We start from the raw sequence: 20,148 nt of genomic DNA on the forward strand, positions 1-20,148 counted from the left end.
CTCTTTTATATATATTTTTTTTTAAATTAAGAATTTATTTTTATCTTTAGTGGAATAGACCTACGGGGGAAACCACTTAAAAAAAAACGCGTTAGCATTAGTATCTCATGGGTGACGTGGAAATCTATTGAAATATTTCCACTTAATAAATTTAAAAATAAAAAATTTATTTTTAATAAATTTTTTAAAATTTTAATAAATAGGGAGAAGAACCCACTCATAATCAGATAGTGTCGCTCCTAATGCTCGGCGGCGCTGGCCCTAGCGGCTGCGGCGCGCGCGGTAAGGAGAGGAAAGAAGGCGTATACCGCGGAAATCGGCTGAAATGTTCAACTAATTCCGAGCACTGCTGTATAAGATTACCGCTCTTTGATTACCTAACCTTTCTCGGATCGACAACTCGAATCGAATTCTAGTAGATCGGTGAACATTGAGATCAACGCAGGCAGTGAAGTGTGAGTTTTGTGCTGTGATTCTTCCTTAAAAAACGGAAAAAGGCGCATTAGCGATAACATATAAGGCGTCAGGAACTATTAAATTGACAGATAATTATTAAAATCTAAAATTATTATATCATACGCAGGTCATCTTTCTATGGCTGAGTTCCACTTGGTGATCGCAACGCTCGCGAACATTATCTATCTTTCTTTAACTTTCGATGAAAAACAAAGATAAAATGATTCCACAAGCGTTGCGATTGCCAAGTGGAACGTACCTTATATATATCATAAATAAGGTTATGTTTGAGGTTATGTTGATTTAATTTCTGCAAATAAGTTAGTTTTACGTATGTAATATTATGTATATGTATAGTATAGTGAAAATAGGATTCAACATTATTGTTTTAAATTATATTGCAGAAGGAGTTTGCTTATTTACAGTAAAAAAAAGACTATAGGTACTAATATTTAAGTCATCATTAATTATTGCGTAAACAAGGTAACATAATATTCTTAACTTATGGTATAAACAAGGTAACATAATACATGCATCTTTAAGAATAACTGGTTCTTTGAAAAATAACAAGAATTATGTATATGTAGGAAATATAAATGTTTGTTTTGTTAATAAATTTAGTGAATGTATAACTTATAAACAATTGAATATATACTACGTATATATATATATATATATATATATATATATATATATATATATACCCACACATACAAACACATAAACACACTTAAACACATAGATATTTACACTAATAAACCTATACATAATGCATATACATATAATACATACATTAGATTTAGTTATTAAATTATAAAAATTAGATTAACTTTCCATCTAATTCATTAAACATTTGGTTTAAAAAAATTAAAAATATATTGAGAGGTATATGTTTATATTTATGTTATATAAATGTTTATACGTATTTGTAGGTGCAATTCAATTAAAATACCCGCAAGCTACCGAGCACGAAATTTCGGAACCAATTAAATCATGGCTTCGTCATGCAACTAAAAAAATTAAAAAATTGAATGCTGCACAATAAAATATTCAATACTTTTTTTTTTATATTTTGTTCATGTGTATAATTTATACATAATATTAGCAATTTTATGTATAAAATATTATGTATGTAATATTATTCATATTAAGTTATAATATTTAGTAATATTAAGTTTATTAATTTATATCTAACACTGTGACTAGTGCAATTTTGAAATGTACAAGACGTATCTTTAGTTTTTGTTTTTATATACAGGGTGATTCAAAATAATCTGATGTCCTAGCAATGCCATATTCTTGAGCGAATTCTGAGACGATTTTTCCTTTTACAAAATTTTGTCCGAAGCTTAGTTTTCGAGTTATAATTGAAAATAGTTTGCTACTTACGAGTCCGATACAACGGACAGGCAGGGACGGTGCAATGCGTCATGAGACGATAGTAAACACTTGACAGTCTCATTACATGTTGCGCGTCCCTGCCTGCCCGTTGTACCGAACTCGTAAGTTGCTATCTATTTTCAATTATAACTCGAAAACTAAGCTTTGGACAAAATTTTGTAAAAGGAAAAATCATTTCAGAATTCGCTCAAGAATATGGCATTACAAGAACATTAGATTATTTTGAATCACCCTGTATACAAATTTTATTTTTATTTTGACTATTTTGACATTATATAGTAAATAAAAAATTTAAAAAAAATTACATATTTTATAATAAAATGTGCTTCAAATGTACTATTATTTATATTACTTATACGTACTTTACCTTTTTTGAAATGTGTCTATTTCTTAAAATAATGTAATATAATAGAAGCTTTTATTTTTAGAAATTTTGTTAATAATCTTTCCTTTATGCTCATAAAGATACTTACATGTCAAATGTCTATATAAAATATTTGAAAAAAATATGTTTTGAAAAAATGTTTCAAAAATTGTTTAGTTTTAAAGGAATAATAAAAAGTAGTAATAAAATAATATCTTGATAGTGGTGTCATTAAAGCAAGATTGTCGTAATTTTTAAAAATATAAATAATAATTAATATAAAACCTTTCGAGAGAGAAAGAGAGAGACGTTACTTATTAAGATTACTGTTTTATTGCTTCCTTAACTTAAAACTAAACAATTTCTGTTTAAATCTTTTTAAAAAATATATTTTTTAAAGACATTTTAAATAAATATTTAAAATAGATATTTATCTGGGTGGTATTTATAGTCTGATTTTATATTTAAAATCGTCTTATGATTTCATTCAACTAATAAAATAATGTTGCGCAACCATTTTGTTGACTGAATGAGGTTTTAAAATAATTTCGAATATAAGATCGGATTATGAACACCATCCTATATTCAATAATTTTATTTGGATTTTATCTGGATAAAAAAAGATATCCACGAGACATTGTTGGGATTTAATTTAATCATATGTAGGATATTCCAGGGATATCTCAAGGATTTATTTTTGGATGTTCTACGGATATCTGAAAAGCGGACATTCGGATATCCCACGGATGCCCTACGAATATCTTACGGATATCCTACGGCTTTGTACAAACATCCCAGGGATATCTGAAAATCCTTTTCATTACATCCCACGGACATCCGTAGGATGAAATTTTGCTATGTGGGTGATTAGGAAGCAGGCTGGTGAGTTGCCAATCGGCATTTTTCGTTCTTCCATTAGTTAGCACAAGTTTAACATTTTTATTATAACATAAGTTAAAATTAATAAAAATTTTTTAAAAAGTGTCAGTAAACAGGATACACGATTTTAAAAATATTGAATTATTATATGGATAAAAATAGCGTATCTTCATATACAGATTAATTTTGAGAGTGTTTAGAAACGGTTTTTTTGAGAGATTATATTTGTTTAATATATTTTTGCGTTTCTATTTGTATTCACCTATTTTAATGTATAACTATCAATAATTAATTCAGTTTAAAAAATTTTACTACATTTGTAAACATGGTGATGTTATCTCGTTGCGTCATTGTTTCAGATTAAACAACGATTTGCCTAGTGACATTCCGATTTATAATTACGTGCTTAAGGACAATCCAATAATGGTATGAAAGAATTCTTTAAAAAGAGGTTTTTTGAATTTCCCTTTAACAAAGCGATGTGGTATTACGGCTTCAGATTAACGAAGTGAAAAAATCTGTACTTTGTTAATCTGAAGCTGTAATACCCCCTTGCTTTGTTAAAGGGAAATTCAAAAAGCCCCTTTTCAAAGAATTTTTTCATAGGTTACAGGTTATTACAGGTTATCGGGTTGTATTGTTATATATATGAAAAAAAGATGTTTTTTTCATATATTTCTGCCACTTGTTCCTAGCTTTGTTGATTGACTTCACGACTTTTTGTCTGAGGAAGGAACCAAGGTAATAATCAAATCAAATCAAAGACTTGACATAAAAAAATCTATAGGATTTTTGCATATACAATATATTCTCGAAGTAATTTTCTGTTAAGAACAGTTGCATATATTTATTACACTATAAGAGAAAATAAATTCCATTAATGCTAATATTTATAGCAAGTAAAATAAAATGAGTGATTTTTATACATTAGAATTTGTTTAAATCTTTAAAATCTATCAAACAGAATTAAATCATTTAAAATAATTTAGAGCAATTTAGGATAATTACGGAAAAATAAATTATTTTTAACTTATATATTAATAATTGTTTATTTAACATTTCTTTATCATGGATTGTTTATTAAAGATTGCTTCAGCTTTACAAAAAGATACATACATTCATAGATGTAATGAGCTATTTCTACCAGCAAGAATGGACATTTACTAATGATCAAGTACGCGTGATGATTGCAAAGTTCACGTTCAATGATCGTAAAAACTTTGATTGCGATATAAAGAATCTCAATTGGAAAGTTTACTTCAAGATGTACACGCGCGGACTGAAAGTCATTAAGGATCCCCTGGACACTCTACCGCAAGCACGCGCCAAATGGCAAAGGTATGAGATTTTCAAAATGTTTCAAAAAACTACGCGAAAGCTTTTCTTTACTCATATACTCGATAACAAACTAAAAAATTACCGTTTAGTTTTTGATGGCTTTTATTTATATACATTTAAAAATTATAATGATATTAGGCTCTGGTGATTGTCAAAATCAAAATTCTTAAAAAGGAGCATAAAGAGCCACACAGCAAGTAGTTCGTGCGAAAATTATAGTGTATTAATTATTTACATTAGCATTAAATAAACGTTTTGGCTTGTCATCAAGCCTTTTTCAATATTAGTAGTACAAGAAGAATTTTACATTGGCTATCAATATTCTTTTAAAAAATTGTTACCCAATTAATTTCATTTTTTCGACGATACAAAAAAGACTAAAGTTTTTAATCCAAAAGACAAGTGACATTAATTCTACAAATAATATTTTAAATAACTATGATAACAATGACTTTAAGACTTTCTTTACTATTCCGTACATTTCTTTCTTGTACAAAGATTTCAACTCTATTGCCAGAAGCTTCGACCTAAAATTAGCCTGCTCTATTCCTAATAATTTGACTCAATTTATCAAGACTGGCAAAGACATGTTGAATAAATATTCTTATTGTCAAGTGATTTACATGATTTCGTGTCGTGATTGCGACAAAACGTACGTTGGACAGACAAAAAGACAACTCAATACTAGAATCAAAGAACATAGGAACGACATAAATAAAAAGAGTGGTTTCCCTTCCGTTATTTCTAAACACAAGATTGATTCCTCTCACGATTTTGACTGGGAGAATGTAAGGATATTGGACGGGGAACCTTCTTATGTAAAAAGAATGATATCGGAAATGGTTTTTATTAAGAGACAACATGCAGGCTTGAACCATCAGAATGACACTGAAAGGTTACCTGATGCTTCTCTTCCCATTATTAATCTGTTTCCTTCATTATAATTGTATTACTCTCCTCTCTTACACTAATATCTTCACCCCCTCCATTCTACATATGCCGTCCCTTCCTTACTCCTTGTCTTTTCGTTCTCCCCTCCCTTCATTCAATAATGTCAGTTATTTGACTGTGTCGACACTCGTGCAATATAACGTGTTAAAGTATTATAGTCTTCTTGTGATTGTATGTACATCATTTGTATGTCAAAATGTTAAAGTTGATCAAAAAGATTATAATTAACGTCAGTAATTGGTCACTGAGAACTTTTAAACAGTCAAATAACTGATGCTACTAATTAGTGAAAAATGTGACGTTATAAATACGTTATAAAATGGTAAAAAACTAACGTCATTAATAGGTCAAAAAAATGACATCATTATTACGTCTTAATTTGGTAACATGACACGTCCGCGACTTCAAATGACGAACTATTGACGTCAAATAGACGACACCTTGCTACCTGGCCAATTTCTTTATGCATATATTTATGTAACTATGCAAGTTTGTCTGGATAGGCCCTTACCATCTGGTACATATTCAAATAATTTTTATGCGAAAACATGCGCAAACGTATAATGATAAAAGGACCAATTAGATTGATTCCCTCCATTATGCGCAAAAGCGTAAAGGAGACAAGCAGAAGCAGGTTTACTGGTAAAGTTGGTTATTGACACCGATGTGAAGACGTGGTGTATCAAATAAAATATATATTAATGACGTAAAAGTGATTTTATTTCTAAGAGGTAAGTTTGTACATTATACTTATTTAATTAATTTATGCAATACAAATCTGTTCGTATCTTTTGTTAGTATAAAGCATGCGTCACACATGTATATTATTGAATATAGCATATTTATTTTATTTGTTTATTATAATTATTAATAAATAATGAATAATTAATTATTTAAAAAGACATAAGAATGTAAAATTAATTATAAATTTGTATTAAAAGTAGAATGATTGATGTACTCGTATAATGGTTAACATAACCTTTTGCATTGATATAACATATATTTTGTTCTTCTCTTTTTATATATTTATCTTTTGTTTGTAATTATTATTTATCATATTATTTTATTAGTTAATTTTAATTTAATAATAAATTTAAAAAATATTTGTAAAGATATAATGACAACCAATTTATTGGGAATTCAATTTGTCGAAGAAGACGGAAAAACCAATAATATTGCTATAATAAGCAGCAAGTGGCTAACACCTAAAAAACAACAAACTTTTTGGCCTCCGTACAAAAAACAATATCAATATGAACAATCATTAAAAAAAGGTGAGACACCAACTGATAAATGGACTCTTTATGACATTCAAAAAGTTTTATTTGTTGAAAAAGGTAAGAAGTAAAATTATTAACATCATAAATTATTGGCTCAAAATATTAACACATTTATAATTTTTGCAGATAATAATTATCAAAAAGCGAAAAAACAATTACAATTTTGTGAAGAAAATTCTGATATACCATCTGATTTTGATGCAACATTAGAAAGATTAAATAGAATTAATACATCGCGAATTAAAAAACCACCTAATCGTTATTGTGACAGTGAAAGCAGCAGTGACAACGAAAATAATAAGGAATTCACTCGGCTGAAAAAGAAATCACATAAAAATAATCGTTTGTCAAGGCCTCCCACGATTTCAGGTAATTAAGAAATATCTTCCGTTTTTTACAATTATAATTTTTAAAAATTACAATAAAAATAATTTAAAGTTACTTATATTATTTATTACAGTTATTTATTACAAAAAAAAATACTTATTTATATAAAATGTTAAATATAATACCTTTTATATAAACTTTTATATATAAATCTTTTATGTGTATATAATATATATATATATATATATATATATATATATATATATATTTAAATAATTTTTATTTGTACTTACTATTATATTATATTTCAAAATATTAAACTTTTATTTATCTAATGATTTACGTTTATTTTTAATAGACGATGAATTTGAAGAAGATAATGCATCTACAAATTTGACAGTTAGTAATGTGCCAGAAATTAGCAATGTACCAGAAGTTATAGAAAAATTTCCAAGTACATCAAATAGTACTTTATCAAGTATTTCAACTATGAGAATGCGAATACGTCCTCAGAAAACTCAATAAATTTTGCTGGTAAATTATGTTAAAATTTAAAAAATAATTATAATGAATAATTATATGTTTACAATTTTCATTAAAAATAAAAGTAAAATAATATAAAATTAATAGCATTTTAGAAGCAATTACTAATTTTGTTGGTTGAAATAAAAGAGCAAAATACACAAATACTAGCTTTACTAAAGACAAAAGAATTAAATAAAGTGCCAAGTATTTTACCAGCTGATATACCGGTAAAATTTCCTATAGATACTTTGGAACATGTCAAAATTTTAGAGACCTATTTAAAGGAAGATGAAAACTTGAATACTTTGGTATAGAAAAACTATATATTTTTTAAACATTTTACATAACTTATTACATTTTGAAACTATTTAAAATTTGATCTTAATTCAAAATTTTTTTCCAGACATTGTATTTGGCAAGTTTGGGCGGTAAAAATATAACTACTTTAACTAATAGAATTATGAAATTTTTATATACTGATAATTTAGCCAAAAAATTCTCTTTTTTCGGGAAACGCGACAACAAAGAACCATTTTCTGAGTATTTATTAAAAACAGCAGTTATAAGTAAGTAATGTCTATTGCTTTATTTTTATTGCTACATAATAGTTTCATTGCAAGTTTTATAAATAATTTTTATTAACTTTTTGCAATATTATTGAAGATGCTGTGAAAATCTGTCATTCAGATGCAACTGACCGTTGTGTGGAGGATATATTGAAAGTATGGTTAAAACATGCACCACAGCGTTCCAAAGTAAGTTTACAAAATAACAGGAATCATCAATAATGGTTTATTATTGTTTTCATTTATAATAACTGTAACTAACAAAGCGCTTGTTGATATACAATTCAAAGAAATAATATTTAAATTTAAAAATATTTTAAATTTAGTTTTAATGCTATGTAAAGAAAAATGTAAAAATTTGGTTTTGTTATATTTTCATTTAATATTATATTTGTTTTCTTTAATTAAAATTAATATGTCTTATAAGAAACAAAAATTAGTTTATAAAAAAAGTCCATATGTAGGAAAACGCCAAATACGTAGAAGAGTAGTGGCAACAGTAAATAATATGCTCTTTGTAATTACTAATAATAATGAAAGCATTGAAAAAAAATTCAAGAATGATTTTTCTACTAAGACTATTAATACACATAAGATAAATGATACTATTGATGCCGTTAATATAAATATACCTTGTAATAACAGTTTATCTAATACTGATTTTAATTTTGAATCTTTTTATGAAAACTTTAATACACTTGATAATACTAAAGATTTACATGATAATAATTATGATACTCAGTTAATTGAAACTTTTGATTGTAATGAAGGATTATCTCTATACACTGGAAATGATAATAATCTTTCTATTAATGATAATAATTTTTCTAATAGTGACAATAATCTTTCTAATAATAATAATAACAATGATCTTTCTAATAAAAATCTAATGGATAAATTACGAGAGTGGGCCATAAATGGAAATGTACCACATATTCGTGTTACAGAGCTTTTACATTTATTACGACCTTTTCATCTAGAATTACCGCTAAGTAGTAAAACTCTTTTAAATACTCCTTCAATTATGAAGTCAAAAAGGCTAAATAATGGAGAATATTATCATTTTGGACTTTTAACAAATTTGAAAAGAGTGTTAGCTGAACATGATTATTCATCTTATTGCAAAGATGTTCAATTACAAATAAACATAGACGGTTTACCACTCTTCAATAGTTGCAATACACAATTGTGGCCGATTCTTTGTTTATTAAAAAATTTAAACAATAGACCATTTCCAATAGGAATATTTTGCGGTACTTTAAAACCAAATTCTTTAGACATCTTTTTAGAAAGTTTTATAAGTGAACTTGAATATTTAATACAAAATGGTTTAGAAGTTAATGCAAAGAAATATAAAATTGTATTACATAGTTTTGTTTGTGATGCTCCTGCACGAGCATATTTAAAATGTGTAAAATCGCATACAGGATACTCAGCATGTGATAAATGTACTGTATATGGTGAGCGTGTAAACAGTCGCATAATTTTTCCAAATATAAAAGCTATTAAAAGAACAGATTCTTCATTTCGTTTGCAAACAGATGAAGATTATCATTTAGGTATTTCTCCGTTAACTAAATTACCAATAGATCTTATAAGATGTTTTCCTATTGATTATTTACATAATGTATGTTTAGGTATTATGCGTAAATTGTTAAATACATGGATTAGTAGTCAACTATTACCAGTTAAATTGAATGGTCATTCATTTAAACAAATATCTGAACATTTACAACAATTAAAAAGTTATGTTCCTTTAGAAATTAACAGAAAACCACGGGGATTAGAAGATTTAGCTCGATGGAAAGGAACTGAATTCAGAACTTTTATATTGTATTTAGGACCAATAGTACTTCAAAATAATATTGATATAGCTATTTATGAACACTTTTTACTTTTTCATGTTGGAATTTCTATATTGGTATCTGATAAACATATTTCAGAATTGTCTACAAAATACGCTAAAAAAATTTTATCAACATTTATTGAACATTCTGAAAAAATTTATGGTAGGCAATTTTTAATATACAATATACATTTATTAAGTCATTTGACTGATGATGTCGATATTTTCGGTCCTTTGGATGCATTTTCTACATTTCCTTTTGAAAGTTATCTCGGTAAATTGAAAAAGTATGTGAAAAGTCCTACTAATCCATTACAACAAATCTTTAGGCGTTTAACAGAAAGTTATAGTTCTTCGTTAAATAAAATTAAATGTAATTCGCTAATAGAATTAAATTGCAATCACAATTTAGGGCCATTACATGCATCTATTTTACATATGCATTATGAGCAATATAAAAAGTTAAATTTTCATGATGTAGTTTTTTCTATTAATTCAAATGCTGATTGTTATTGCTTAACTAAAGAAAATACCTTAATAAAAATTTTGAATATAATTAAATTAAACAATAAGATATTTTTCATTGGTAACAGATTTGTAGGTTGCGAATCATTATATAAATATCCTTTCGATTCTAAAAAGTTAAAAATTTTTATTAGCCACGCAATTTTAGATGAAAATGAGATTTGGCCAATAGACTTAATAACAGCAAAATGTATAGTATTTCCATATTATAAGAAATCTCGAAAATGTTGGGTTTCATTTCCATTAATTCATTCAATTCTTTAATTTTTCAATTTCCACTACTCTTTATTATTTGGTTTGATAATTATTTGGTTTATGAATTATTTTATTTTACTTAATCATCTTATAATTAAATTATCTTTATATCAATTTGCAATATTATTCTATATTAAGCAAAAGCAAATATTTGTATTTTTATAACTTTGCTGCATTTAAAATGTTTTTCATTTATCTTTGTATTTTACATATACGTATGTGCAATAAAAGAATAATATTATTCAATATTATTAAATAAAAACAAATATTTTTATTTCAATAATTTTACTTAAAATGTTTCTTATTTAACTTTACATAGTATAATTTACATATACGTATGTGCAATAAAAAAAAGAAAAGTATTATTTATTGTAATAAATATCTGTTTATTGTAATAGAAAAGAAAATGAAAGAAATGTTACATAATATAAAATATGTCATTATACTATTACAGTATAGATATGTAATAAAAAAATGATCAATTTATTCTGTATTTTTATTTTTTAATCTTGCCACAGTAAGAGTTATACGAGAGAAATAATATATACTTGTGTTTACGTACATTTAAAAGTTATATATGTATATATGGAAATATAATTGGATGCGTTAAGACTTGAGATAATTTTAAGTTAACGATATGTACTGAAGATGGCTAAAAATTTGGCCAAAATGTTTACAAATTAAAAATAAAAAGTTAATTAGTTAATTATTAAGTACCTACATCTTGCTTCGGCTTTGGATCCTCCAAATTCAATAATATATAATTTATAACATTTTAACTTCATAATAATATATACATTATATATTATTATTTAGTATTATATATTATTGGTATTATTATAACGTTATAATTATATTATAACATTATAATAATATTAACTGATAATCGTTTATTATTATGAAATTAAGAAGTTATTAATGACATTTATAACACGATAAAAAATAATGACGTATTTTCGACATCGATTATAATATGTTATAAGGTAGTACTTGCGCGACTATACCTGAGAAAATCATATTCCTAAGAAATATGATTTTCTCAGATATAATACTACCTTAAGATACTACCTTAAAATAAGACAAAAACACGTCAGTTTTACGATATTTAGACGTCATCTTAAAAAGTCTGTTTTGTCATAAAAATGACTATAAAATACTGTCGAATAGACGACATCTTGCTTCATAGAAATGACGTTAATAACTCGAAAATAATGACGTTTTTTCCACGTCAATTTATAACGTCATTAAGATGAGACAAAAGTACGTCAGTTTTACGACATTTGGACGTCATTTTAAGACGTCTAGTTCGTCCAAGAATGACCAAAAAATGCCATCAAATAGACGACACCTTGCTGCCTGGGACATGTTAAAAAGAATACACCAGCAAAATATAAATATACAATTATTCAGATTTTATTAGTAGAGTAATACAAAAAATACTGAAGTTTTTATCTCGAATAATATTACAAATCTTTAATTGACAATATAATCAATTTAAAATCAAATTTCTTCAGTGCAGCGCACTGTTTCAAAAATACAAATATAGATTTACATTATTTGTTTATTATGTAAATATTAATTTTAATTTAGTATTCTTTGATAACAGTTTTCTGCACAAAACTATTGCGATAATATCTTCTTCAAGATAAAATCGATATTGTATATCAGTTACATCATCAAAACAGGGTGTGGATAATAAATATTACATTTTGATTTATACGTCTTTATTTTATCTGATAAAACAGAATTTACTTCATAAATATTTACTTAAAAAAATCAAAATGCTGTAATTTTAGCAAATCAATATTGAAATAATCATGTAGATCATTCAAAATTGTTTTTTGTTAGATTAAAAAATTTTGGTAAGTTTTTCATGAATTTTGTTTACCGAGTCTTAATTATTTTTATTTTTAAAAATATATCAGTTTTTTACGAGGGTCAATTAAATATAAATCGAATTTTTTTCCTATTACTGAACGAGCTAACATTCGCGGCTAAGATCGAGTGGAGATATTAGTGGACGTGTTTAGACTCCCTCCTTACACATCATCTCGTATTTATTTATTGTAATCAAGTGTTTAACGAACGAAAACGTGAAACCGACCGATCGCAACCTTGTAAAGACTTGCGTCCTCAGCCGGTTTTACGTTTTCTTTTGTTAACCTTTAGAGAGTCAGCATTTTTTCCCTTGAAATCTTGTATATTTGAAATCCAAAACTTGTATATACATACAGGGTGGGCCATTTTAATCTATGCACCCAAATTTCTCCGTAAGTAAGCTAAATACAGAAAAATGGTTCAGACAAAAGTTGTTCAGGACAATGGGGGTCACCTATTTGTGCTAGTGACTTTGATCTTGAAGTCAATTTTCAAGGTCATTTGAAGGTCAGAGTTATTTTTTAAAATGGAAACCCCTATTTTTGATTCCAAAATCTAATAGCTGGTGTCAAGAGCTTTTCAAAACACTATAATAAAGTTATTTTTTATTAAGTACTTTTCGAGTTATAAGGCTTGTAAATTACAGTATTTTGACATAAAATACAAAATATCTTGTAAAACATTCAATTTTTAGGAATCTTACCTTAATACTTTTATGCATAAAATAATGAGACGAATCAATTGGTATAAAGAAAACACATTGGTTTTAAAAAAAAATATGCAGTTGCATGTTGCAAATTACATATTTTTTCTTGAAAGCAACTATTTTAAGGTGTTGTGTTGAAATGTTCAACTAATTCCGAGCACTGGCTTAAAGTAATAGAAAGCAACAGCGAATACTTTGATTGAAAAATTTGTTTCACTTTCTTTTAAAATAAACCTTGATTTTAGCTGAAAAATTTGGATTATTTATATGTACACTTAATATAATGTCAATAAATAAGTAGACTTACGTATAAAGTGTATATAATATTAATTTTTATTATTTTTCACAACATATAAGAGCGTGTAACCACGTTTTACCATTAACTACAATTAATAACGATCGCTAATAAGTAAACACCAATATCCAGATGACGCAGTCACGCTCTAATAGAAATTTACAAACTTTCAAATAACGTACACAGTATGTTGAACAATAGGTCTATCTATTTTAGCTACACTTTATACATTTTCCTCTTTTTTTCTCTTCAAAGCTTTCATATAACTATGTTGTTTAAATGCCAAAAATGTAACTAAAAACTGTGTTATACGGCATACATAACACACACAAATATTCGTACAAGCAATAATATCCTCGCATGCAATCATGTGCTCAATTCGCATATACACGCAGGCATACGTTAATAATATGTTTTACTGAATAAAATTTGCCTAATCCAGGAAAAGCATCGTATCCAGTTGTATAGTTGTATTATAAATTATTTTGTTCAAGTAGTTTGAACTGCATTATTGTTCTAATATAAAAATCAGATTAAAATAATTAATATATAAGTATATAGCGCTTTACTGTCTGGATTCCGCAAGAAAAAAATTTTTCTGAATGACTGCGTAGTCACACAGGTATGCATCGCCTCTTTTACCTCATCGTCCGTACTGAATTTTTTGTCACCGAGTGCCTACTTAAGGTCCAAACACATGATAATTATTCGGTGCGAGGTGATATTACTCTAGTGAATATGCAGGATGTGGAAGACACTCCAAACGCAGATTCGTGATTTTCTTGACTGTCGCATGAGCTATGTACAGCCGCGCGTTATCATGCTGCAACACACCAGAACCGAGTAAATCGCGACATTTTGATCTGATTTTGTAGGTTTCTGAAGCAATCATAGTATGATTCGCTGTTAATAGTGAGTCCTCCGGACATGTATTTTTGACTTTTTATTGCTACAAGGTTACTTTTTAATTCCTCGTATATATGTTTATATTCATAAATTAAAACATTACATAAGTAACAGTTTTTTTTTCAAAACTGAATTTTTATGTAATAATTTTATAATAAATAACTAGATAAAATATTTTTATTTTTAGGAATTAGGCAAATTGTACCATAACTGTTCTTTAACTACAATCTACATTTTTCTCGCCTGCTCTAAACAAAGTCGCTTCTAACTGAACAATCCGATAAATATTATATAAAACTATATGTCCTGTACGAAGCACTATCTATCTATAATATATTAATAATAGAGTTAATAACTAAAATTATTATATTTAGGGTTTAATAATTATAATATAATTATAATAAACAGAATGACAAATTATTAAGTACTAGAGAGGCAAAGTTGAACGCTTCAGGAAATTGATAGCATTTGCAAATATTGAAGTAACAATATAGCAAGACAGTAATTAAATTTCAAATGAATAAACTTGCTGAAAAATAATTAAGTGCTACTGTTTGCGACAATACTGAACGTAAATTAAATAATAATAGAAACGACGATAACATTATCGCTTAAACAAATACAATATTAATATTAATAATAATAAGACGATGTAAAAAAATGTGCAACATATTAATTTGACAGTGCGCAACGAGAACGACTATTATCCTTGAATATTTTTCTCCAAGGTATAAGTGCAAGAACCGTGCTGAGATTCCAATCCTTATGCGTTCATATACAAATATCGTGTACATTATTAACATAAGCAAGATAGTGATAATCGCGGAGTAACCGGTACCCGTTTCCGCCGATGAAACTTATTTACAATACGCGGCGATGAGCATCTCGGCAAAGCGTGCCTATGCCGAAATAACCGAGATTAAAATTGCGTGCGAATACAGTCTGTCAACAAAGAGCATGATTAACACATAACTTTTAAATTATTCATTATAAAAATAGAACAGAGAATATACATAGAATATTTAATTGAAATTAATTGTCTTCGGTATTTATTTTCTTTCTACGAAATTTTAATGAACCAGAAATTTGAAAATTACTGTAAAGATCGATTAAGTTGATACAAATTTCGATATAATTTTCCTCTTTTCACTAATTGTAAGTGCATAGGTTGACGTTTCAGTCTCTATTGTCGACAATTATTGGCAATGATAGCGATTGGATTTTTTATTGCGAACGTGACTTGTAGTTCTAATCAAGTATTGTATGTGTATTCCTTGTGTAAATTTTTATAATAAATAGCTTATGCTGGCCACACACATTCTTTCTCGACAGTCTGTATATGTAAGAATTAAATATCAGTAGTCTCTCTAGCCATATGCTATTTACAATAATAAAAATTATCATATGCTCTTGATATGTCAACCATCAGACGGGCTGCAGCTTACGTTTTTTTTCAATAAAGCGCTTATGTGTCTTCGCTTTTTAGTTTTTAAAGTCATTTGCAGATTCTTGCAACAAAGAATTGCTAATACCCACATAGCACGAAACATCCTGAGGACATCTTAAGGATATCCCGAAGTCCTGAGAATTGCCTCAAGACATCCTAAGGATATCCAGGATGTTTGTTATGCTGTTTGGGTATGTATGTACACGGTCTGTCCCAAAAATTTCCGAACTTTTATTAAAACTCACTCTGTAAGGTAATAATTATAAATTTTTATTTATAATTATTCAAAAAATACGTCCCTTCCAAAGAAATACAATTTTTTGCAATTCTTTACAACGGTCGTATAGCTTTAGAAATCTGTTGAAAAGCAAATACATAACGCAAGGCAATTGGTCACTTCTGCATGACAATACTTTGGCTCACAAGTGCATCGCCCTGCGTAAATTTCTCGCTTCCAAATCGGTCCAAATTGGTCCTTGATCATTCCTTATTTCTCCATGGTGCCATTTTGGCACCATGTGACTATTTTTTGTTCCCGAAACTAAAAATGAAGCTGAAGGGAAAGTAGTTCGACACTATTTTGGATATCCAGAAGGCTTCGACCGAGGCCATTTCGACCATCTCAAAGGAAGACTTTCAGCGGAGTTTTATAAGCTATACGACCGTTGTAAATATTGTATTTCTTCAGAAGAGATGTATTTCGAATGATTATAAATAAAAATTTATAATTATTATCTTACAGAGTGAGTTTTAATAAAAGTCGGAAACTTTTGGGACAGACCCATGTATATATGTATAATATGTATTACTTTTATATATTTTTATGTGTTTCAAGATTCTAAATTGACATTTGATATATTATATGAAGCATTATTGAATGAAACACTCTTATTTTGTTGTGCCCGACCGAAGGTTGAAGGGATGTGCTTTTCGAGGTCGTGTTCGCGGATGTGGTCTTTTTAACCCTTTGACAATTGCATTTCAAGTTTTACGGCTGCCACAAATAAAATAAGCGTATATACATATGTACATCAATTATATATAGTTTATAATAAAATTTAAATTATAATTTAAATTATAAATTTTATAATACAAATAAATACAAAAAAAGTTTTATTATTAAGTTAGTAATCAATGAGAGTGATACAGAGATGGCCATGTAAAATCACTGTGCAAATTAAAGATATAAAATATCGCATGAAAAGAAAATTGCGCATCGTAGCCACTGCGCGTTTCAAAGGGTTAAATCATTTTCTGATCTCGACCGACCGCTTGCCGACCAACTGTATTGAGCACCTTAAATTTAGAAAGCTCGCGAACCGTGCTTTTCCGGCCGAAGACGATGCGAGCGAATCCGACGGCTCGTCTTTACAATGGAATCGAGCGGAATATACCGGTACGTGTCCGATTTAAGTCCTACCATCTTAGAATTGCACGAAATCCCGTTTTGTGTTAAATGTGTGCGTGTGTATACATAAGTGTAGGTGTATAATCGGTGCGTATTTTTCCTCCTTCTCTTACTCTTTTTTCCCTTATCCCTTCCCCGAGCCCGTAAAGAATCATGGTGCAAGAGCGGAAAAACGAAATCCGATGCGTGGAGGAGCGAGCGAAATGTCTTGTTACTCTTATCATATCACAGATTACCCAAAGTGCACTTCGGTTGCTTCGAAATTTATCATACATATACGTTATCGATATTTAGAAAAATAATTGTGGTGATAATTGAAATTGAAGCATTTCTTGGAAATCGTTACGATTTTAATCGTACTCGAGCACTTATTCCGCTGTAATAATTATTCATTGAAATCTTCTCTGGAGTTTACAAGTGTCACAGCTAAATAATAAAATCATTAATTATATTAACGGAATGACAATGTCAATTTTGATCATCTTCAATGTTATTTCACTAGACATCGATAGTTGAAATTCTATTTCTACAATAGTACGGTAAGTCATTCTGCCCAAATACTATGCACAAAGTGATTTCGCCCCATTACGCGGTATGTGGCATTCGAGCAGCTCGAATTCTTTCGATTCTGATGACCGCCTCGAAGACAAAGGAAGATTCGTGACGAAAATCGCGATCGGAAAACCCTTTGGCGATTGTGACGTCAAGAATTCAATTCCGCGCACACGCTTGCCCATCGAGTCGAAAAGTAACGTAACTCGCCGTACATCTCTGAGAAAGTCTTTCATGTGACCGTATCCTTCCCCCGTTCCTCGGCTCGCTCGCCGAGGATGATCGACATTCCTGAAACGTTCTATCCGAGTCTTTGGGTCTGCTCGATATTGTGCCCCATGAGTCTGTCATAATATTCCATCTAAAATCTACATATGTTATTGCGTATAATGTGATTATGTAGATGTGTATATGTATAGGTTGCGCGAGCGCGCGCGCGCGCGCACATGAATGCATGCGAATGGGCATACATGTGTCCCATGCATTTCCCTTATAATCCACATTATCAGTCGTGATATTCTAAGTTTCTTTTAAATTAATTATATAGCTGTTTATATAGCTAAAAATATAATTATGTTAAAAGAGAAGATACTATAAAAATATTTTAAGAATTTAAAGGAAGAATTTTATGGACGTGTCGAATAACGAGCGAGATTTATAGTAGCGCCGTCCGCTTGCAACAAGTCCGTTTTGAAAGCTTTTGCTTGAAAACGGAGTTGCCGCGTACCACCTATTGCGAATGAAGAATCTTGTCAATCGCTGCGGGCGATAATTACACGTTACCGTTATTTCTCCGAATATTATTTTTTCTATAGCGATAATTTATGTTTATTGTCATAAAACCGCTAAAGAAAATGAATAATACGGAATCTTAATAACGGTTTCCATATAGATTTCTCTGCGCGAGAAACTATGATACAAGAACCAAGTGTTCGATTAGCTTTTTTACGCAACTATAGCCGCACGCAAGAATCTTTTCTTACTCTTATTCTTCCTTGTCCTCTTCTTCTTTTCTTCTTCTCTCCCTTTATTCGTGAGCTCAGAACGGCGGGATCTAATTGATCACAGATCACGATCCTTCGATCCTGTCGCCGAATTTCGATGTTTATTCCAGTGTCACCATTATGGGAGCCACCTGCAGGTACTTTTCGCGCGATGCCATCTCCCCAAGTACTTGATCAGCGTGATAGACGTTTTGCCTGGGGTTGTCTCGACGGATCTAGAAGCTGGTCGTGGTCTGGGTCGTCTCGCTGCTCTTCGCCGTCTCTCGTCGCTCCGCGAGGCTGCAGCTGTCCGTATTCCGCGAGTCCCGTTGCAACAGGCCACCCTGAAGAGTTACATCACCAAGAACAATTTCATGTTCTTGTATACCGCGCTGTGTATTTTGTTTTCATTCGAGTATCGAAGCCTCCCTACATCAGATCGTTGATTTGATTAATCAACGTGCAATGTTCTACTTTAACACGGTTTCAAGAATAGTATCGTGTTTATCCAGAATCTGTGCCCACCTGGAGCAACATATTGGCGAAATTACTATTGGTGAACTTGAAGTGCCGCTTGTCATAGAACTTCAGTAGCGCCGGACTATAAGGATGCTGTTCCTTCAGATGAAGATAATGTACTTCTGGCTCATGCGTGGTGTGTCCGCACTCCTCGCAAACGTACATCTGTTCAACAGACAAACAATTTCTAATGTTTCTATCCTTGAAAACAGATAAAAATAAATTTATTAAGTTTTATAGAAGAGATTAATTCATAAAGAGATTCGTAGAGGAATTCACATAAAAGATTTTATATATACAGGGTGTCCCATTTTAATGTCCTACCCTTAATAACTTTGTAGAAATTGGTTTTAGCAAAAAATGTTTCAGACAAAAGTTGTTGAGTTTGGAGGGGTACATTCGATGATGACATTGGTTTAACCTAGGGTGTACATGCCAAGGTTATATAGAGGTCAACTTGGTTTTTTTAAATAGAACACCCTATTTTTTATTCCAAAATCTAATAGCTGATGTCAAGAGCTTTACAAAACACTATAATGAAGTTATTTTTCATTAAGTACTTTTCGAGTTATGAGGCTTGAAAGTTACAGCATTTTGACATAAAATACAAAATATCTTGTAAAACATTCAATTTTCGGGAATCTTACCTTAATACTTTTATGCACAAAATAATGAGACAAATCAATTGGTATAAAGAAAACACATAGTTGCTTTCAAGAAAAAATATGTAATTTGCAACAT

The 20,148-nt window shown here is 29.2% G+C and overlaps 2 protein-coding genes across 4 annotated transcripts in view; one reads left to right on the forward strand and one right to left on the reverse strand.

Moving 5' to 3' along the window:
- Nucleotides 1-109: 109 nt before the first annotated feature.
- Nucleotides 110-10,686, forward strand: LOC105669071 (uncharacterized). Its single transcript, XM_067348485.1, has 11 exons — nucleotides 110-455; nucleotides 2,898-3,103; nucleotides 3,460-3,526; nucleotides 3,707-3,841; nucleotides 4,187-6,120; nucleotides 6,502-6,726; nucleotides 6,796-7,038; nucleotides 7,355-7,518; nucleotides 7,635-7,829; nucleotides 7,925-8,087; nucleotides 8,185-10,686. Exons 6-11 carry the CDS (start codon nucleotides 6,507-6,509, stop codon nucleotides 8,307-8,309), a joined length of 1,110 nt encoding a protein of 369 aa, XP_067204586.1. The 5' UTR covers nucleotides 110-455; nucleotides 2,898-3,103; nucleotides 3,460-3,526; nucleotides 3,707-3,841; nucleotides 4,187-6,120; nucleotides 6,502-6,506; the 3' UTR covers nucleotides 8,310-10,686.
- A 2,921-nt stretch (nucleotides 10,687-13,607) lies between these two features.
- Nucleotides 13,608-20,148, reverse strand: part of LOC105669074 (transcriptional regulator ovo) — a 33,993-nt gene continuing 27,452 nt past the window's right edge. For all 3 annotated transcript variants that reach the window (XM_012361816.2, XM_012361819.2, XM_012361817.2), the window contains exon 9: nucleotides 13,608-19,572. In XM_012361816.2, coding sequence (XP_012217239.1) covers nucleotides 19,393-19,572 — 180 coding nt within the window. In that variant the 3' untranslated portion in view covers nucleotides 13,608-19,392. The remainder of the gene's footprint in view (nucleotides 19,573-20,148) is intronic.

Source organism: Linepithema humile, chromosome 2 (assembly GCF_040581485.1).
Source record: "Linepithema humile isolate Giens D197 chromosome 2, Lhum_UNIL_v1.0, whole genome shotgun sequence".
In the NCBI taxonomy this organism is placed as follows: Eukaryota; Metazoa; Arthropoda; class Insecta; order Hymenoptera; family Formicidae; genus Linepithema; species Linepithema humile.